The sequence below is a fragment of the Mustelus asterias genome, chromosome 14 (assembly GCF_964213995.1).
Source record: "Mustelus asterias chromosome 14, sMusAst1.hap1.1, whole genome shotgun sequence".
Classification (NCBI taxonomy): domain Eukaryota; kingdom Metazoa; phylum Chordata; class Chondrichthyes; order Carcharhiniformes; family Triakidae; genus Mustelus; species Mustelus asterias.
In genome coordinates this window covers 26,464,377-26,486,429 of record NC_135814.1, presented here as the reverse complement: position 1 = coordinate 26,486,429, position 22,053 = coordinate 26,464,377, and the positions used below count along the sequence as shown (strand labels likewise).

The 22,053-nt window shown below is 44.4% G+C and overlaps 1 protein-coding gene across 3 annotated transcripts in view; it reads left to right on the top strand.

Moving 5' to 3' along the window:
- kynu (kynureninase) overlaps positions 1–22,053 on the top strand; it is a 188,793-nt gene that overhangs the window by 100,258 nt on the left and 66,482 nt on the right. For all 3 annotated transcript variants that reach the window (XM_078228015.1, XM_078228017.1, XM_078228016.1), the window contains exons 6-8: positions 4,088–4,159; positions 4,476–4,550; positions 14,408–14,554. In XM_078228015.1, the coding sequence (XP_078084141.1) occupies positions 4,088–4,159; positions 4,476–4,550; positions 14,408–14,554 (294 nt within the window). The remainder of the gene's footprint in view (positions 1–4,087; positions 4,160–4,475; positions 4,551–14,407; positions 14,555–22,053) is intronic.

Here is a 22,053-nt window from a genome sequence, read left to right as displayed (position 1 = left end):
TACAAGCTGGAAATACAGCATTTACTGGATTGGTAAAGGCAGTGTTCAAGCCTGGAAGAGGCGTCAGTACAGTTCCAAAGAAGTGTGTCATGTTGGACTCAAAATGTTAACACTGTTTCTCACCCCACGGATGTTGTCAGACCTGCAGAGTGATTGTCCAACAATTTCTACATTTGACCATTTGCATTTGCAGATAAAACCGCTAAATACCTATTTTGAGATCCTGATTGCTCGGAGAAGGTACTATCTCTTAGAGCACAACCAACGAGGCAACATTTGAAAATATATTTACCTGGCAGTGGAGTCAGGAATCATCCTCCAAACCCCTTCTCCTGGTGGACGTTAATACATGTCTGTCTCCAATTACTGTTCATTCCCACACACTTCCAGTTTACTGTTCTCCCCTTCCCAGATGTTGCTACCCCCCTCCTCAACCATCCCTATCTTATTCCAGCAACTGCTACCGCCTGACCAAATAAACTCCTCCTTTCTGATTACACCCTTTCTTTCTTGTATCCCCCTTCCCAGTGATAGGGTGGCAGGGTGGCACAGTGGTTAGCACTGCTGCCCCACAGTGCCAGTGACCCAAGTTCAATTCCGGCCTCAGGTTACTGTCTGTGCGGAGTCTGCACATTCTCATCGTGTCCGCGTGGGTTTTCTCCGGGTAATCCAGTTCCCTCCCACAGTCCAAAGATGTGCGGCTTAGGTTGATTGGCTATGCTAAATTGAACCTAGTGTCAGGGGGATTAGCAGGGTAAATGAGTGGAGTTACGGGAATAGGGTCTGGGTGGGATTGTGGTCGGTACAGACTTGATGGGCCGAATGGCCTGCTTTTGTACTGTGAGGATTCTATGAATTTCCCATTCACCACCTTCATGATTGCCTCATATACCTGAGGATGGCTGCAAAACCAGCTACAGCCCTATTATTGCACTTTGGTAACAAATTGCCTTCTGCTGTCCATAGCCTGATGACTCAGTTGAAGTTAGACTCGAGACCCAAGATGGGGGCACCTGGGTGTCACCGTTCAGTTGCAGGCAATGGCCCCTGTTCTTCCCTCATGCACCCACAATGGGCCAGTCTCATTTTCAACTGACAACTTTCAACTAGCCGAATCTTTTCATTCGTTCAGCCTGTATTTGACAACCAAAAACCTGTCTTTGAATTTGAATTTTATTTTTGTCAAAATCCATGAAATCCCAGCACCTCTTTTGAGATTCTGGTGAAAATGAAAGTGGCAATTTGGAAATCTCATGGGTTCAGAATGTGCTGTCAGTGGTGAATTGACCACGAATGCTACTGACCTCAAAACATAAAGGTCCAGTGATCGCTGTTGCATGGATCTTCCCTTATCCTTACTGTAATAAGTCCTCGGAGGCGGAAGTCCCTTCACCAGAATTCCTTTATTTACAAGATCCAACAACATTATACAGAGTGCTCTCAGTATGCAGTCTACATCCAGAGTACCAGAGGAACTGACACTCCTTTTTAAGTACAGAGCATCGATTTGGCCCTTAATCAGGGAGTTCATATTCAAGCAGGCCAACCTCAATTGCCTGATTAAAGTCATTACACTTACTTTAATTTGAATCAAGGGAATCCCCATGGCCTGGATTTTCATGGGGACAGAGAAGAGCCCGGGCTTAGCAAAAATGTTGCTCAGGCCAGATTCTGGAAGCCCCGGCCTTGAACATGGTAACCACAACATCTACTGGGGATTGGGTGGGAATGGAACGGTTTTAATGTTCACATCTGTGGATCACAGAGGCAGCTGCAAATTGAAAAGTGCAGCTATCTTCAAGTGGATTCAATTTTTGTTAGTGGGGTGTCAAAAACATGACTCTTAGCCTTTAGAATCTTGAGGAAACAGTCTAAAGTTGCCAGAGTTATTTAGAGGTAGGTCCAGATATCCCCTTTGAGAAAGATAAATTTCCCTTTCGGAGATGTCAAAAGCTCTTTGGACGAGGTCAAGTGCTCTTTGAGATTGTTAAATGTGTAGACATGGAATCATAGAATTTGTACAGTGCGGAAGGAGGCCTTCCAGCCCAATGTTATAATCAGATCAGAAACTCCAAAGTGTTTTATGAAGTTTGCCTGGATCATAAGTTTTGCACTTTGAATTTAGCGAGGGTGAGCAAGAGGTATTTCACTTCAGGTAAGATTCAAATGACCCACTAGGGAGCTTTTATCAAACAAAGTTTATTTAAGAATACAGTTAACATGTATGGAAAGAAAATTAGCAATACCTTTTACCAATTACAAACAAGAAGAAAACAATGATTTGGTATCAACCTTAACAGCTAAACATCGTTCCAATGAAACAAATCCCAGAAACAAAACCTTCGCCACAGGTTGAACAGAGCAAAGCCTAATGCCCACGTGATTCTGGAATTTAGTTATTTGATTGAATGCTTGTGAGGCACACACAGACAAGCTTGGAGTCAGAACAGCTTCAGTCCTTTGGTTAGAGAATTGAAACACTGACTTCTCAGTCTTGAAATTTTTAGCAGCCCTCTGGATACACCCAGAACAGTTTGAAATCAGAACAGCTTACCAGAACACCAGAGAGAGAGAAACTCCAAGCAAGCCAACAGCAGATTTTCCACTCCAGGAAGGCAAGAAGCCTTGCTTTTAGCAAACTAGCAGAATTTCCAATACCAGGGAGAGAGCGAGAGACACTGCTTTCATACTGATGTCCACTCCCTTCTATACTAAAACTGAAAATGAATCCTTAGATTTTTCTCTGGGAAGGAACTACCTGACTTTGACTTGTTAATCAGTCTTCCCCTTCACAATGCAAGGTTATAAAAGATCTCAGAGTAAAAATAAACAAAACCCCATTTAAGCCATTGAAGTAGCAATAAAAGGACTTCTAGCAGATGGCCTGGCAACAATGAGAAAAAGAAACTGAAAAGGTCTGCTTACAACTGGAGAGAACATGATTAAAAAAAAATCATAAAGGTACACTAATGTCATACCATTGAGCCTGCACTGACAACAATCCCACCCAGACATTATCCCCGCAATCCCATGCATTTACCTTGCTAGCCCTAGGACTCTATGGGACAATTTTGCATGGCCAATCCACCTGACCTGCACATCTTTGGACCATAGGAGGAAACCGGAGCACTCGGAGGAAACCCACACAGACACGGGGAGAATGTGCAAACACCATACAGACAGTCACCCGAGGCTGGACTTGAACCCGGGTCCCTGGAGCTTTGAGGCAGCAATGCTAACCACTGTGCCGCAGTGTGTGTAAAACACGGATAAACTTGTCAAAAATGTCAAGCTGGCAAGGCATTTAAATCTCCTGTCCGTAAAAATAAAACGACTGTTAAAAAAACTGATGTTATATCACTGTCGATTGACATTAGCCTGAAGGTTATAGGATTTGTGCTGCATGACTAAATTCACAACATATTATGACAGTGCAGTTCACAATTTGATCAATAGCTTTAATTAATTAGAAAGTCTTTTATGTGGGCCTATAAAGACAAATATTTGTTTTTTTATGGGGTTAAGCACTTGAATGCAATGTTTGCCTTTATGGGTATTAATTAGTTAAACGAATGCATATATAGTAAATTAGTTTTTATCAGTGAGTGTTTTGTTTATATTGTGAAGTCATCAATAGACACTTAGAACTTGATGTTATTTCATCTCAGCATGGGAGGTGGTGGTAATGTCACTCGACCAGTAATCAGAGGCCCAAGCTAATGCTCTGGGGACATGGGTTCAAATTTCACCATGGCAGCTGGAGGAATTTAAATTCAATTAATAAAATCTGGAATTAAAAACTAGTCCCCGTCATAGTGACTATGGAAATGTTGCCAATTGCCATTAAAAAAACATCTGGTTCACTAATGTCCTTATCTGACCTAGCCTACAAGTGACTCCAGATCCACAATAATGTGGTTGACTCTTAACTGCCCTCTGAAATAGCCTAACAAGCCATTCAGTTCAAGGGCAATTAGGGACGGGCAATGAATGCTGACCACTGCTGCCCGCACCACATGAAAGAATACATTTTTAAAGATGTCATACAGACTTAACTTTTGTACGTGGTAACCTTTGTGTTTTACAGCTGTCCTTCTACAGACCGACATCAAGTAGATACAAGATTCTCATGGAAGAAAAAGCATTTCCTTCTGATCATGTAAGAACTACTTTTACAGCACTAGAATTAATCAAGTCCTTGTATAGGTTACACAATGATTTATTCATTGACACTAAGTTCTGTTGGTGAAATATTTACTACTTGGCGCTCTGCCAATAGCTTAGCATGCTTTATTACAAGATCACCCAGTATGCATCTCATTACCAATGCTGTTTTTTGGGAGGAATATGCAGCATGATTGATATAACGGTTCAATCTGAGACCATCGAAGTAGCTGAAAACTGACTATATTGATTTTTATGTAGTAAAAGTTAAAGTCTGCAAATCATTAATTAAAACCTTCATTCTTTTTAAGTATGCCGTGGAGTCCCAAATCCGGCTTCAAGGACTAGATCCTGGGAAAAGCATGCTTCTGCTGTCTCCAGTGGAGGTTTGTGTTGATTTTGCCTTGATAGGAATATATACCTTTTTGGGGTACATCATTAGATTTGACCATTCTAACATCACTCACAAGGCATGTACAGTTATAATGCATTCATATACATTTATAGCATGATTTAGTTATTTTCTTTCCTTTGTTTCAACTATTGCCACAAAGAGTTATTTGGGTGAATCTGGATGCCATGTACAGTATTTCGATCTCATGACAGCTCAAGACTTTTAAGTGTTAACCGAGATGAGCCAGCAAGCTTATTGCGGTTTTAGAGAAAGTGGAATAAGATGTGACCGTATTGATATTGTTACATTGCTGACTGAATAAATCTCATTGCTTGGCTAAGGATCGTAAAACCAAGGTCCTGAGGCCATTAAATGGTATTCGAGATGTATTATTTAAGCAGTGTAAAGAGAACAGAAATATCCGCCGACAAGAGTAGTGCTCACACAGCGACCTCCCCTGTCAAACATTGCGTGCCACAGCTTCTATGCTTCCAACAATATGCCCACAATTGCCATTAGTTACATTTCCAGGACATTCCAGAAGTGACTTACATAATTCCCCAAAGCACAGGCAAACTGTTCTGCGTAAGATTCAGTGTAATTACTAATTTGGGACATCACAATCATGATACTTCACAGTACAATTAAGTTGAAGTTGTGTAAAATCATATTTGATATGCCACAACATTATTCAGTGCAACAAAATGCAACAAATAGTCTCTGTGTAAAAGAATAAAAACTAAATGGAAAAATTGAAGTGTACATCTGTCTGCACAAATGAAGATTGTAAATAAATGAAAAGGTAAATAAAATTCCTGTTTCCTGCTTGCTTGTCCTGTTTGTTAAGAATTCATTTGATAGCCAGTTTGTCCCTGAAATTACACAAATGACATGATACATTTCCCACCAAATCGAAAGAGTACTAACCACGATGTGACACTCTGATAAGAAAGCTCACCCAGTACCACACTTTCTTATGGATAAGGTGAGCTATCCGAGTAAAAAGAATAGACTAATTTTCCTGGGATGATATTCTCTGTGGAATTCATTACTACAGGAAGTAGTTGATGCCAAAACATTGAATGTATTCAAGAGGCGGCTAGATATAGCACTTGGGGCGAATGGGATCAAAGGTTATGGGGAGAAAGCAGGATTAGGCTGTTGCGTTGGACGATCAGCCATGATCGTGATGATGGCAGAGCAGGCTAGAAGGGCTAAATGGTCTCCTCCTGCTCCTATCTTCTATGTTTCTGTGTTACTGTTGCCATTTTCAGATGAAGTGTTAAGCCGATGCTTGATTTTCCAGTTTAAGTATATGTAAAAGAACCCTGGTAAATTTGAAGATATAAAGTAGATTTTTCCTTCTGTCGTAGCAAATAGTTTTTCTTCAACAACACTACCAAAAGAAACTAACTAATTATTTGTCTTATTGCTATTTGTGGTACCATATTGGCTTGAAAATTCGCTGCAATGTTTGCTTGCCTAAAGACAGTGACAAAATTTCAAGTGACTCATTGTGAAGGGAGTAAGGAAGAGTTGAGTGCATTTTTGGGATGACTTTTATAAAAGGTTTAGTGCAATGGGTGATGAAGCATTTGGCGCAAGGGAGAAAATCGTTCAGAGTGCTGAGGGAGGTAGATGAGAATAACCTCAGTCGGGGGATATGTAGAGGGAAATGAAGAGCAATACTGACCCGTGTTATTCTTTTAAAGTCAGTGAAGCTTTTGCTTCATGGGATCCTAGATCACACTCACTTCTCTGCAGTCCTGGTGGATGTCAGGGATCATGAATCTTCCTCCAACTTGTCACCTCATGAAAAGACCTTGAAAATGGAAGCCTGCTTCTGATACATTTGTCTATCAATAAACCTTCTTGCTGCAATCTTCCAGATTGGAATGCAGCCCTTATGAAGAGTATTCCAGCTTTACATGGACCTCTGATGGACCACCCAAACATTACACAATGAAAACAGGCAGAAATTTTGCTCCTGATGGCATTTGGTGGGGAACCTCAGCATCCAAAGGTAATGAGGCCCTGATTTGAAATATCCAAAATCTGTAACTGAGGGCAGCAAGTGCATTTCATGAGAAAGGAGGCACTGTTAGAACTAGTTCATGGGAATGAGGTGGGCTAAGTGTCTCAAATATCAGTTAGGGAGTATTTAGGAGACAGCGACCATTGTGCAAGAAGGTCAGGTGAAGTATGGAAAAGGACAAACAAAAAATCCAGAGTAGGAATAGTTAACTGGGGAAAACCAACTTCAATGAGGCAGGAATGGACTGTGTCCAGATAAATTGAAATCAAAAATTGGCAGGCAAAACAATGTTTGAACAATTGGCTGTGATGCTGAATTCCACCACCATCTAGCGAATGTGTACTTCGCACTCTCGATAGACCAGACAGAGCATTCGGAGTTTAAAATCGGCCTCTTATTCATGGTGTAGCGAGGAAATCTGCCTTCCAAAAGGTGGTGTTCAGACTTCCTGAGTGATACATGGCATGGGCTGATATACTTTTGCTTATTTTACAAGTGATTTGCATATATTGATCACAACTGTCCATTTGTTCTGAAGTCTGTGATATTCAATTACAACTAATGGCCGCAATTCTCCCATAAGTGCTGAATTGGCGGGAAAACTGTTCTCGATCCCGACTGTTTTGTCAGTTCAACTTCTCACTCGAATCTCCCCATTCCGCGCACTGCAGACGTCCCAGCTGTGAATATCATTAAAAACCCTGGTTGGCGGGGCCTAATCACGCTGGAGTTTGACAGTTCAGGAACTCTGCGCATGCGCAGTGGCCCCGATCTGTCAGACTCCCCGTTTGCTGGCCAGCTCAATCGCTGGCCAGTCCAGGACCCCGCAGTGTTGCCCCTCCAGCCCTCCCACAGCCCGATTGTGGCCCCCACAACAATTCCCGGGCCAGCCCTGAACCCCCCCTGCCCTGGAACGCCCTGTGTCAAGCCCAGCGGTGGTGATCCCCCGACACCACCCCAGTGTCAGACCCCCTTCCGCCCGGTAGGCAGCCTCCCCCCCCCCCCCCATCCCCACCCGGCAGACCACCCCACCCCTCCCGCCAGACCGCCCCAATCACTGCCCTCCCTCCATCCCAGACCAATTGCCATGCAGAGTGGCAGCGGGACCCCCCCCCCCACACCGATTGCCCCTAGGCCCCGTCCACAACAGGCCCCACTCTCTTCGCACTGCCCGATGCCCGTTGGGCAGTGCCAAGGGGCCCCCTGGGAATGGGCACTTTGCCCGCTAGGCAGTTCCAGGGGGCACAGGCTGGCACTGCCAGGGTGCCCATGTCCAGGAGGCACCACCCCCGCCGCCCAACACCCTAGGGGGCCCCGATCGCCCCACCTTCATTCGAGTGGGGCCTCCCACTAGTTTCCTAAACGTGGGGGGGGCTACTCTAAACCCCGCCAGAATGAAGTACTCCTAGCCGGGTGGGAGATTCAATCGGGACCAGAAAGTTCCTGATAATTACATTGAAAACATATTTAAAATACATTTAACACAGATTCAAACTACTTACCTGCCTTCCCGCCGGTTTCCAGCGTGGTCTGGTCTCCGATTGTTCGTCGGCTCTGGGAGATGCGCATGCATTCCCGGCGCATGCGCAAATCCCGGAACAAGGCCGACGACGCACATCCCCCACCCCGACCCGTCAGGAAAGTTGCGGGTCGTGATGGGAGAATCACGGCCAATAGTTCTGATTATTTCATGAATATGGTTAACCAGTTACAGCCACTTTCTGCTTGTCTAATTATAAAGACTAATCAATAATGAAACACACTTATATGGTGACATCATCCATGTGGATACCAGAGCTCTACCCTCCCCCCCCCCACCACCCCCAAACCCCCCTCCATCCTTCGTGTAGACCATCTAAGTGTGAGAACATATTCATAGCAGCTTCCCAGAGGACTCTGTGCTCTACTGTGTTCATAGGGGACTCTGGTGCATTCATTAATTTAATGCTTTTAACCCTTTCAGGCTGCCTTTAATGTAAAGAGTTGAGACATGGACAAGGTATAGTTCCATGAAATGGAAAGGCAGAGCAAACAAATCCAAGCATCATTCCAGCCAAAGTAACTCTGGCTGTTAGACTTGCTGCCCCCATGAAAATGGGACGTCAGAAAAGACATTCAGAAGGCTACACATGGTTGGAAGGTTGATGGCGGTGTGGTGGAGGGGGGGGGGGGGGGGAGGGGGCGGGGGGGGGGGGCGGTGGGGGCGGGGAGGTGGTAGTTAGGAGGGCGGGGGGGTGGATTCTTTGGCTTCCCCTCAGCATTTTTGTTTTTCTTGGCAGTGGGAGGCAGTGCGCCACTGGCAGTGGGATCCCTCTGATCCCAGTACTGTCAATAGGAATTCCTGTTGAAGCCAACCCATGTCCCCGGGAAACCCATGGTAGAGGGTGTGCCGCCAGCAGGACCAGAGAACCCCGCTGACATGAACGGCTGGAGAATTCCGGCCGGTTTATCATTTATTCTCGATTATGCGTCAATTACATTTCAACCCATTGTGTGGTCAATGGAATACATCAATACTTTTTAAACATCACTGTAACTGGCTGGAGATAGCCAATATCTTATTAATCGACAATGGCAGCCAATGAGTCAGTCTGGGATACAAAGCCTAGGAGGAAGCTGTCTCTCACATGGCGCAAAGAAGAACTCTGACTCGCAAGTCATCTGAGACAGAGAAGTCTTACTTATTCCTTTTACCTGCAAGATTATAGTTCTTCACTGGAAGAACTTGAAAAACTTGGACTGAAGAGCTAGAAGCTTGTCATTGTTCTGTGTGAGCAAGTGTAAATCCATCATCAAAAACCTCCAATCTTCATTTTCCTTTAGTGTATCAAGAGGGAATTCTTCAGGCCTACAACTTTTCAACTATCATCTTGCGGACTGATTAGAAGTGACTTTCATTTTAGTCTTTAAGATAACTAAAGTGCCTGTTGCATACGTGTTTGTGCGTGTGTGTGCTTGTGTGTGTGTGCACACGCATGCGCATTTGGGGGGCGATTCTCCCAATCCGCTGCACGTAGTAGTGCAGCAGGCTGAGAGACATCAGCAGGGGCCGTTTCGCAAGCTTCCCGCTGGGCATCACGGCCTCCACACATCCCCAAGCCTAAGTTTTTTGATGTAAACATTATCTCCATTTCCATATGATTAGCGGGCCTGGGACTGAATTCTCCAGGACCACTAGTGTCTCCAACCTGCACTGAGAGTGGCTCCCTTCAGCGGGGTTTACTACTGCTCACCGCTAATGGGGAACAGGCGGTCCGACCCTGTTGGAGGGAAGAGAGGGTATTGAGGCCCCAACTTCAGAAGATGGGGCTAAGGGAGGGGAGCGGATGCTCCTCAGGCAGAACCTGTCTGGCAGTGCCAGCCTGGCACCCTGGCACTGCGAAAGGGGCAAACTGGCACTGCCCACTGGGCAGTGCCAATGAGGCGGGGTCAGAGGGGGTGGGACGGACCTGCTGCCTCTCTGCAATTGGGATCAGTGGGAGAGGGAGGGGGTTAGGGCGATTGGGGTTGGCCATCAGGGGAGGGGGGTCAGGGCTGCCGGGGGAGGGGGATCAGGGATGGATATTGGGGATGGGGCAATGGGGGGCCCGCTGCGCATGCATGGATCTCCACTCCAACAGATTGGCACACGCGCAGTAGCCCACTCAGTGCTATGCTGCCGGCCTCTTGGACAGGAATAGGCTCCGCCCCCAGATTTCCAAAGTGAATCGCGCTCGGGCACTCTGATGCACAGAATGTCGGAGATTCATTCTGGAAATCACACTAAGAAAAAGTGGTATTTTCCTGCACGTTGGGAACTTTAAAATATTTTTGGGAGAATCCTGGCCTTGGTGCTAATCAGGACAGGGTTTTTGTTGCGTTTTCATTTCAGCAATTGCAAAAAAATAAACGCTTATCCTTTCTTAGTTTTAGACTGGCAAGAAAGCTTATTTTCTTCAGTTCTTTATATTGACATCACTCAAGGAGTTAAACTCTTATCAACTAAAATAAATCTTGTTATAATTAGCTAAGAAGTGAGGAAGGGGAGAAATTATTCCACTTCTTTCTGCACCCGTAACCATCTCCATAAACTCCTCCAGTCTCCACTCACCAAACCCTCTCTGCCTTTCTGTGTATAATCTGACTCGAAATCCAGAATCCTAGCCTAATGATCCAGAGATATGAATTCAGATGGCACAATGACAGCTGGGGAATTTAAATTCAATTAATTAAATGGAATAAAAAGCTAGCATCAGTAATGAAGACCATGAAATGACTAGATTGTTGTAAAAAACCCATCTGTTCAATAATGTCCTTTGGGAAAGGAAATCTGCTGACTTTACCCCAATCTAGTTGATAGGTGACAGCAATGTGGTTGACTCTTACCCTGCCCTACGAAGTGGCCTGGCAAGCCACTCAGTTCTATTGAAGAACGCAGCTTATTACTACCTTCTCAAGGTCAATAAATGTTGGCCTTGTCAGTGACACTCACATCCTATGAATGAATTAAATGATTCAAAATCCAACTCTAATCGAGGCTTTGGATACCTTGGGCCAGGTTTTCACTACTGAGGAGTGTAGCTCAAGTTGGGAATTTTTCCCATTCAGCAGATCTATCTCAATGTGAAGGGCCCCATTACATGCAGGTTTCACTCGGGTTGGGAACATATCTTGCCTGCCACATCCGGAGCTAGACTAAATAGAAGGCCTGCCTTGGTTCTCTGAAGCATCAACCCAGTTTTATAAAAGGCTGGTAGGCCACCCAGCCCTCATCTGCTCCACCCATCCCCATGCCACCTCCATGCTGGCTCAGTCTCCCATGCCATCTCTTTCCCATAATGCCACTTGCATAGCCAATTAGCCCATATCTGGCATCCAGTATGGACAGATTGCAGGAGCCATGTGGAGAGATGAAAACAAAGTAAACTTTGAACTATCGAATAGATTTCTCATTCATATACCACTCCCACTTCAAATTTTAAAAAGTTCAAAAATCTTGAATCCCCCAATTGGATAATCTGTTATAAAAACAAAGTTATATCCATTAACTATATCAAAGACAGTGAATCCTTTAATAGCCAATTAAAACTGTCAATCAACATCTCAGCCCCTTGCCGCGATAAGTGCTTTTGGAGTATTTGAAACCCAGCAAGCATTCATAATGCTTCAGCTGTACTAACAACCTTTGGGAAATGTCAACAATGAAGTCTATGAATCCACAAGAATAGAGTTCTAAACTACACGGTTGCCAGTCAATCAATGTACTCAGGCAGCATGTTGTTAAAACTCTAACTGACAGCTGCAGCCTAGTTTCTATTTTCATTTTTAAAGGGCTTGGTCTTTAAGTAGATTTGGATAGTAACATTTAAACAGACCTTAATCTACCTTTCAAGAGCATTTATGTCTCGCCCGTGGAGTGTGACTCCGACACCGCAGGCTCGGACCTATGGAACAGTAAAATTGGAATCTGTTTGAACTCGGCACCAATTTTAAATGGCCTTGAACGCTCAATTTGGGTTTCTCACCTGTGTCATTCACATCCAGTCCCCTTTCTCCTACCGGCAAAAATGGGATCTTCCAGATATGGGGGTTGGGCATCTGCACCCAGTCCCACCAGCCATGTTTAAAGGCCCTCAGAGTCAGCCTAACTTTGTGAAACTCCAATCCCTTCCATCTCTCCTGCACTGGCTCAACCATCTTCCAGAATTCTCTCCATTAAATGTCTTGAGGTTATGTTTCATGAGTTGCTGCTGAAATTTTCCATTTACCTACTAAAACTATCACGGTGGCCTTATCCAATATAGGAACAGTAATTAGATGAATATCTCATATGCAGTGTGAAAATAAACAGCATGATCTGAGGGTATGGTCAAAATATTCTGCCCGTTCACAACAGTGGGATTCTCTGGTCCCGCTGCAGTGAATGGAGATTTGGCTGAGTGCCAAATTCTCTGTGCTTGCTTGTAGTGACAAAGGGGCGTAAGCGCCCTGAAATTTCCGGCCTATATCTCCAACCTGGTGCCATCAACAGATTTTTTTGCTGTTCCATTTATGCATAAAATTTCTTTGCAGTGACCTGCTTATTATAGGTTCAAAACTACTGTGGGCAAACTCATCTGAACAAAGGCAAAAATGCACTCCTTTTCTGCGTGATACAAATTATTCTGATCGATTGAAATCTTGGCTTTCTCATGTTTGTCTTGATGTGCAAGACAAAAAGCTTCAACAACATGTCTCTCTTTTCAGTAATATTCACATTCATAATTATTGTTACCCTTTAAACGGTTGGGCTCCAAATAAAGTTAGGACAATGGTTACTCCTCTGGTCTGATCAGTTCTGTTCAACTCTTAACTCATGTATTGAGATATCATACAATAGAATCCCTACAGTACAGAAAGAGGCCATTCAGCCCATCGAGTCTGCACCGACCACAATCCCCCCCAGGCCTTACACCCATATCCCTACATATTTACCCACTAATCCCTCTAACCTACGCATCTCAGGACACCAAGGGAAATTTTAGCATGGCCAATCAACCTAACCCACACATCTTTGGACTGTGGGAGGAAACCGGAGCACCCGGAGAAAACCCATGCAGACACGAGGAGAATGTGCAAACTCCACACAGACAGCGACCCAAGCCGGGAATCGAACCCAGGTCCCTGGAGCTGTGAAGCAGCAGTGCTAACCACTGTGCTACCAAGCCGCCATGATACTGAATACTGAAGTGAAACTGAAGTGATACTGATACTGAAGTGAAACATGAATAATAGTCATAGAACTATCTAAACACTTGATTACTGTGTAACATTGAACCCCAATGACAAAATTAATATAGGAACATAGGAATTAAGAGCAGTAGTAGGCAAATTCAGTCCTTTGAGCCTGCTCCATCATTCAATCAGATCATGGCTGATCTCTTCCTGGTCTCAAGTCCACCTCCTTACCTGTTCTCCATATCCCTTTAACAAGTTTTTATAAATTAGAAATGTATCTATCTCTTTCTTGAAACCATTTAATGATTCAGACTCCACCGCACTATGGGGCAGCGAGTTCCACACATTCAACAGTAGTTCCTCCTCATCTCAGTTTTAAATCTACCGCCTCTCAACCTATACCTATGACCTCTTGTTCTAGGTTGCTCTGTAGAGGAAATATTTGGTCTACATTTACTCTATCAATCCCTTTTAGAATTTTACATACTTCAATCAGATACCCCCGTTAATTGATGCAACATACAGTTTTGCATCCAAATTAAACTTTGAACAACTTTGGAAAGGGCCTCGGGGATAATGGAGGCCACCAGTGCTGCCATGTTCAAGTTCAATTTTCCAAGATGGAAAGGGAAAATCACCTAATTGTTCCATCATTCTCGATATCAAGTACTAACATATCCACTGTGTCACTGTTGATATATTTTCCTTGACTATCTGAGATCATTCCTATTGTTCTTTTTTTTCAGTTGAGACTCAGAAAGTAAATCATCTTTGAATGAAATCCTTTCTTTATAGAAGAGTGAAGTGCAAAATTGCATGTTTTATTTTGACTGAGGTGAACGTTTCTGTTAACATAAATACTATGATGTGGAGATGCCGGCGTTAACATAAATACTAGCCATGTATTTAAAGTAGATAGTATAATTCAGAAGCAGATGACTAATTTGAGAATAATGAAGGGTGTTAGATTCTCTCAAGTGCTGGAAATGTTAGAACTATATTCAAAGTTGAACAGAAAGATATTTTAAAAAAACAAATGTTCCCTTATTGTAAAAACTGTAATTCTGTTTTTTTTTAAAATTTTGTATGTAAAGCATTGTCACCTATTTGTTTCTTAGGGAGAAGAGACTCTGAGGGCGGAAGATATTTTATCTACAATAGAAAAGGAAGGTGACAGTATTGCTGTGATTATGTTCAGTGGCGTACAATACTACACTGGGCAGCTGTTTGATATAGCTTCAATAACAAAGGCAGGACACGCCAGGGTGAGTTGAATAATCATCCCAATGTTTGTCAGCTTCTGAAAAAAGATAAGATAATGTCATGCTTTGTCCGGAAACTGGCAAGTAACTTTGTAAGATAGAGTGAAAGAAAAATGAGGAAAAATGTTGCAGACATCAGATATGGACCCATAACCTCCGAGCCAGTGTATCTGGTAAGTATTCCAGAGATACACTGGGGAATCACCCTCGAAAGTTCCCAGGTCAGGATCGCACTATAATCGACCAGGAGTCTCAACCTTCCAGTGGGCAATTGCCCTGCAATGGAAATCATCCGAAAATGCAGTTTAAATCACAAATGTCCGATGGTCCCGACTTCCTTATATTAATAGTTACCCAGAAACAGGTGGAAGAATTAGCTTCTGGGTAACGATTGCACTAACCCACCACTACTCCCTGCCCCCTCTATCCACCACATGACTCCCCACACACTGAGGGGACCAACCTCACCCTCCACGTAACCCCTCCCTTCTGACCAGTCAAGGGTTGCCCTGACAAACCCCAACCCACACGGCACCTCTTGACCGATCTCTCACCTCTCACTCCTGACTAACAGTTCTTCCCCTACTGACACTCCCCACTCCCTGACTGACATACCTCCCATGCGCACACTTCCCCCCCCCCCACCACCCCAATTCTACCCACCTTACACATTTAGCTTCTCTCTGGTCTGAAACTGGTTCATGACACCTAATGCCATAAAATGATGGAGCAGTTTACTTACCTAAAACTCCACTCCCCTCTATGGTATGCCAGCGCACTGCGCTACATAGATCTCATCCGTCCGCCCGCTTGAAGCACCTGAACTTAAAGTTAAGAAGCTGCAAGCGGTGTGGCAATCCTCCTCAATTGCCACTCCATTGGAAGTTATGGCCCAAAGTCACTCCTACCATGGAACGTCAACGAATATGTTTAACAGTCTTCAAACAATTTTTCTGAAAATCTCTGGAGAAATGTGAAAATGGCGAATTATATTTTTTCCCCTCTTTCATGGGACGTGAGTGTTGCTGGCTAGATAATCATATGTTTCACGATAGCATTGGAAAGAGATAGGATCAGGCAGGCTAGGAAAGTGTTTCTCTGGAGTAAAGGGAAATACAGTGTCATCAGGGAGGAAATTAGACGGGTAAATTGGAAGGAGGCATTCTTGGGGAAAAGTACCGAAGGAAAGTGGAGGATTTTCAAGGAATGTTTGTCTGGAGCTCTGCATGACAACGTTCCGATGAGACAGGGGGGTGTTGGTAGGGTACGGGAACCGTGGTGCACGAAGGTTGTGATGAACCTGGTGAATAAGAAAAGAGAGGCGTACAGAAGGTTCAGAGAGCTAGGAGGTGTTAAGGATTTAGAGGAGTATACGGGATGTAGGAAGGAGCTTAAGAAGGAAATTAGGAGAGCGAGAAGGGGTCATGAGAAGACCTTGGCGGGTAAGATTAAGGAGAATCCCAAGGCTTTCTACAAATATGTCAAGAGTAAAAGGATGAGATGTGAAGGCATAGGACCCTTAAAAGGTGAAGGGGGAAAAGTTTGTGCGGAACCGTTAGAAATGGCGGAGGTGCTTAATGAATACTTTACCTCGGTATTCACGGTGGAAAGGGATCTGGGTGGTTGTACTGCTGGTTTGCGGTGGACAGAAAGGATCGAGCATGTGGACATAAAGAAAGAGGATGTGTTGGAACTATTGAATGGCATCAAGGTTGGTAAGTCGCCGGGACCGGATGGGATGTACCCCAGGTTACTGTGGGAGGCGAGGGAGGAGATTGCGGAGCCTTTGGCGATGATCTTTGCATCGTCGATGGAGACGGGAGAGGTTCCGGAGGATTGGAGGATTGCAGATGTGGTCCCTATATTCAAGAAAGGGAACAGGGACAGCCCGGGAAATTACCGACCGGTGAGTCTAACCTCAGTGGTTGGTAAGTTGATGGAGAGGATCCTGAGAGACAGGATTTATGATCATCTAGAGAAGTTTAGTATGATCAAAAGTAGTCAGCACGGCTTTGTCAAGGGCAGGTCGTGCCTTACGAGCCTGGTTGAGTTCTTTGAAAATGTGACCAAACACATTGACGAAGGAAGAGCGGTGGATGTGGTCTATATGGACTTCAGCAAGGCGTTCGATAAGGTCCCCCATGCAAGACTTCTTGAGAAAGTGAGAGGGCATGGGATCCAAGGGGCTGTTGCCTTGTGGATCCAGAACTGGCTTGCCTGCAGAAGGCAGAGAGTGGCTGTGGAGGGGTCTTTCTCTGCATGGAGGTCAGCGACCAGTGGAGTGCCCCAGGGATCTGTTCTGGGACCCTTGCTGTTTGTCATTTTCATAAATGACCTGGATGAGGAAGTGGAGGGATGGGTTGGTAAGTTTGCTGACGACACCAAGGTAGATGGTGTTGTGGATAGTTTGGAGGGATGTCAGAAGTTGCAGCGAGACATAGATAGAATGCAAGATTGGGCGGAGAAGTGGCAGATGGACTTCAACCCGGATAAGTGTGTAGTGATCCATTTTGGCAGATCCAATGGGATGAAGCAGCAGTATAATATGAAGGGTACCATTCTTAGCAGTGTAGAGGATCAGAAGGACCTTGGGGTCCGGGTCCATAGGACTCTTAAATCGGCCTCGCAGGCGGAGGATGCGGTCAAGAAGGCGTACGGCGTAATAGCCTTCATTAATCGAGGGATTGAGTTTAGGAGTCGGGAGATAATGCTGCAGCTTTATAGGACCCTGGTTAGACCCCACTTGGAGTACTGCGCGCAGTTCTGGTCACCTCATTACAGGAAAGATGTTGAAGCCATTGAAAGGGTGCAGAGGAGATTTACAAGGATGTTGCCTGGATTGGGGGACATGCCTTATGAGGATAGGTTGAGGGAGCTTGGTCTCTTCTCCCTGGAGAGACGAAGGATGAGAGGTGACCTGATAGAGGTTTACAAGATGTTGAGAGGTCTGGATAGGGTAGACTCTCAGAGGCTATTTCCAAGGGCTGAAATGGTTGCTACGAGAGGACACAGGTTTAAGGTGCTGGGGGGTAGGTACAGAGGAGATGTCAGGGGTAAGTTTTTCACTCAGAGGGTGGTGGGTGAGTGGAATCGGCTGACGTCGGTGGTGGTGGAGGCAAACTTGTTGGGGTCTTTTAAGAGACTTCTGGATGAGTACATGGGATTTAATGGGATTGAGGGCTATAGATAGGCCTAGAGGTAGGGATATGATCAGCGCAACTTGTGGGCCGAAGGGCCTGTTTGTGCTGTGGCTTTCTATGTTCTATGTTTCACACCTCTAATTGTCTTCTTGTACCACTGCCATCCATTTGGTTTAGCGCTGTTAAGGAAACAGTTCCAGGTTTTTACCCAGCAATAGTGAAGGAACAGAGATGTAGGACAGATTTGTATTTAGAGGCAGTGGCCTGAGCTCCCTGCTTAAAAGTCGGGGTGAACCCACAACCCAGTTGCAGCCACTTTACAGCTGTCAGATTATTCCACCTCCACCTTCATGAGATCTGCCAGCCAGACAAATGACGAGCAAAATAGCCACAATCTCTGACTTCTACCTTTTCAAATTATTGGACAGATAATTGCTTTGATTTATTATTGTCACATGCATTAGTATACAGTGAGAAGTATTGTTTCATGCGCACTATACAGACAAAACATACCATACATAGAGGAGGAAAGGAGAGAGTGTAGAATGTAGTGGTGCAGTCATGGCCAGGCTATAGAGAAAGATCAATTGAATATAAGATAGGTCCATTCAAAAGTCTGATGGCAACAGGGAAGAAGTTGTTCTTCAGTCAGTTGGTACGTGACTTCAAACTTATGTATCTTTTTCCCGATGGAAGAACGTGGAAAAAAGTATTTCCAGTGTGCGTGGGGTCCTTGTTTATGCTGACTGCTTTTTCAAGGCAGAGGGAAGTGTAGACAGAGATAATGCTTGGGAGACGGGTTGGTATGATGGACTGGGCTTCGTTCACAACCCTTTGTAATTTCTTGTGGTCTTGAACAGAGCAGAAGCCATACCAAGCTGTGATTACATCCAGAAAGAATGCTTTCTATGGTGCATCTGTAGAAGTTAGTGAGAATCATAGTGGGCATGCCAAATTTCCTTAACCTCCTGAGAAAGTAGAGACATTAGTGGGCTTTCATAACTATAGAGTCAGCGTGGAGGGACCAGGACCTGATGTCTATCCCTTGGTCGACTTTGATTGTTGTATGGCACGGTGGAGGCACGGTGACACACTGATTAGCACTGCTGCCTCACAGCACCAGGGACCCAGGTTCGATTCCCGGCTTGGGTCACTGTCTGTGTGGAGTTTGCACATTCTCCCCGTGTCTGTGTGGGTTTCCTCTGGGTGCTCCAGTTTCCTCCCACAGTCCAAAGATGTGCAGGTTAGGTGAATTGCCATGCTAAATTCTCCCTCAGTGTACCCGAACAGGCGCCGGAGTGTGGCGACTGGGGGATTTTCACAGCAACTTCGTGTGTGAATATAAGCCGACTTGTGACTAATAAATAAACTTTACTTGTAGTCATCATTGACCAGAAACCTAACTGGACCAGCCACATAAATGCTGTGGGTGCAAGTGTAGGTTAGAGGCTGAGAAATATGTGGTGAATAACGTACCTCCTGAATTTCCACAGCCCCCCCCAGCATCTGCGAGGCAAAAGTCAGACAAGTGATGGAATGATCTCCACTTGGAGATCACTGGATGAATTCAGCTCCAGTAACCATAATGAACCTCGACATTACCTGCTTGATCAGAACCCCAACCACCATCTTAAACATGCCTCCCACGCGCAATTTGGCTGCAGTGTTCACTATCTATAAGGTACACTGCACCAACTCGCCGAGACTTCTTTGCTAACACTTTCAAACTTGTGACTCCTACCAAAGGGCAACAGGCACATAGCAATGCTACTACTTCCGAGTTCCCTTCCAAATTTATTCCTGACTTGGAATTATTTCGCCAGACCATTTTCATCATCACTGGATCAAAATCCTGGAACTGTTGTAACCAGGGATGGGCAATAAATGCTGCTGATTCAAATGATGCCCACGTCCTGTGAATGAACACAAGTGAAGTTTAACTGCTGCATCAGTGAAGCACCCAGCAGGTGCTTAAAATCTCCTTGGGTTTCAAAGTAAACAATATATATTTTTAAACAGTATGTTGGAAAAATGAGCTTACCGTACCATCTGTGAAAGTGATGCTTAGCTTTAATATATCTTTGAAGTGTCATCATTTAAAATCGTGAGAAACACTGCTGAATTGTTTAATTATTTTTAGACATTTTCAGTTAAGCACACGAAATGTAGCGGGAGTGGCACGGTGGAACAGTGGTTAGCACTGTTGCCTCACAGCGCCAGGGACCTGGGTTTGATTCCCAGCTCGGGTCACTGTCTGTGCGGAGCCTGCACGTTCTCCCCGTGTCTGCGTGGGCTTCCTCCGGGTGCTCCGGTTTCTGCCCACAGTCTGAAAGACGTGCTGGTTAGGTGCATTGGCCATGCTAAATTCTCCCTCAGTGTACCCGAACAGGTGCCGGAGTGTGGCGACTAGGGGATTTTCACGGCAACTGCATTGCAGTGTTAATGTAAGCCTACTTGTGACGCTAATAAGTAAACTTTAAACTTTAAACAAAATAGCATGCCTGGAAAGTGACATTGAGGAGCTCTTATTTACCCTCCTTAAAATGTTTCACGTTTTCTTTAAATTGCACTGAAAAAAATTTGGAAGATCACTTTTTAACCAGCTTGACTGGGGGGGTTAATTCTAACCTAACCCACCTGGCAGGAAGCAGGTCAGACCTCCGCTTTACACATGGTCAGTGAACTTAATCGAGTGTCACGTTGCTTTTCCACCAGCTGAATTAGATTAACACGTCTCCGTTTTTCGCTCCTGATGTTTGTCCCTCATGTAATGTTATTTCCGCAGACATTAACAGTTAGCTTCATCAGCAAGGTGCCAAAGATAAAGCTGCATAAAACTTACTCCATTCAACACCTTCTCAAAGACAATTAGGGGTGGGTAACAAAAAAATTGCTGGCTTTCCCTTCAATGCTCACATTCCATGAAAGACTTTTAAAAATGCATTCAGACATATAAACTATTTTGGGAAGGTTTTCCTCGGAAATAGAAGAGCGCGATTTTCTAATACATCAGTGTAAATCGGCATTCCATGTTAGACAAACTCATTATTGCATTTCTGGAGGCAAGATTTGACATTGAGGTTTGAAAAGCTTTATTTTAATAGGTTCACATGAATTTTGCACAGAATCCACACTCTTGTACACATGTGTGTGCTGGACATTCCTGCACATAACTTATATCTAGGAGGGGTCACAAGTGACTGACCTATTTCACAGCTGCCATTTATTTTAAGAGTGAAAACCAATTCAATCGGTGCATCAAGTTGTGTGAACATTATAATCCACATGTCGGTACAATCTTCTTTCTTTATTGTAGCAGCTTGCCCAAGATTAATTTAGTTCGAGGAAACCACATGCCAAACACATTAATGCTAACATTGCTTACATCATGCTGGGCAGTGACATGTGTGCTTTCACGCTCTCATCTCCAACAAGAATCTGCGTAATAGCACAAGCTGATTTCTATCACCCTTCCCCCTGCCCCATGCACCTTCAGTAGTTTTCTTTTGTTTTAAGTTGAATTTTGCTGCCTTTATTATTAGGCTTTTTAAACAAAAGCTCTTTTTTCAGTTCCGGTATACTTGATTTTCTTTAAACTTCAGGAGACCCATAACCGTAAACACCAATTTAAAAAGAACGGAAGGAGAAAGTTCTCAACAGTAAGGCGCTCAGCAGGTCAGAATGCAAAATATACCACAGAGAGCAGTAAATACTTGAGACACTCAAGCAAGTAAATTAGGGTTTCAGAGCAACAACAAAAATAGCTATCCCTTTTTTCTAGAAATAAGACGAACACCACATGGTATTCAACCCCTCAGCATAATCCCTTGGCCTCGATATGGGAGCGGAGGAGAGATGGTGAGGGTCTGGGAGTGGAGGGGAGGGGGTGAGGGTGTGAGAGGTTGTCTTGTCATGCAGCACGAGAGAGCACGTTTTGCTGAATGCCCCTGAAACAGAGATTCTCGAGGTATTGGACATGTGCTTGTTGTACAGCTCTCAAGAGGGGGAATGGAGCAATCAAGATGGGAGATTGAATTGAAAGCAGGTCTGTGGAATGCAAAGTGAGGAAAGCACCATGAAAGAAAGTGACTGTTCAAAGGATAACGAGATTGAAGAGGATGGTGCGAGTAGATATTGTGAAGGGAGCAAATAAGAGAGCGAGCTGCGATAAAGTTGGAAGAGAGGGAAACATTTGTAAACTGTAAGATCAAATAAGAACTGAAGTGAATGTGAAAAAATTGGATATCATTTTGGCGAGAAGGAGGGAAATATCACAGTTTTCTGGATGGTTAATTTAGAAGAGTTGTGCAATTATATCTAGGGTAACAATGGATTGTAGCGTGTGTTTTACTCTTGTAGCAG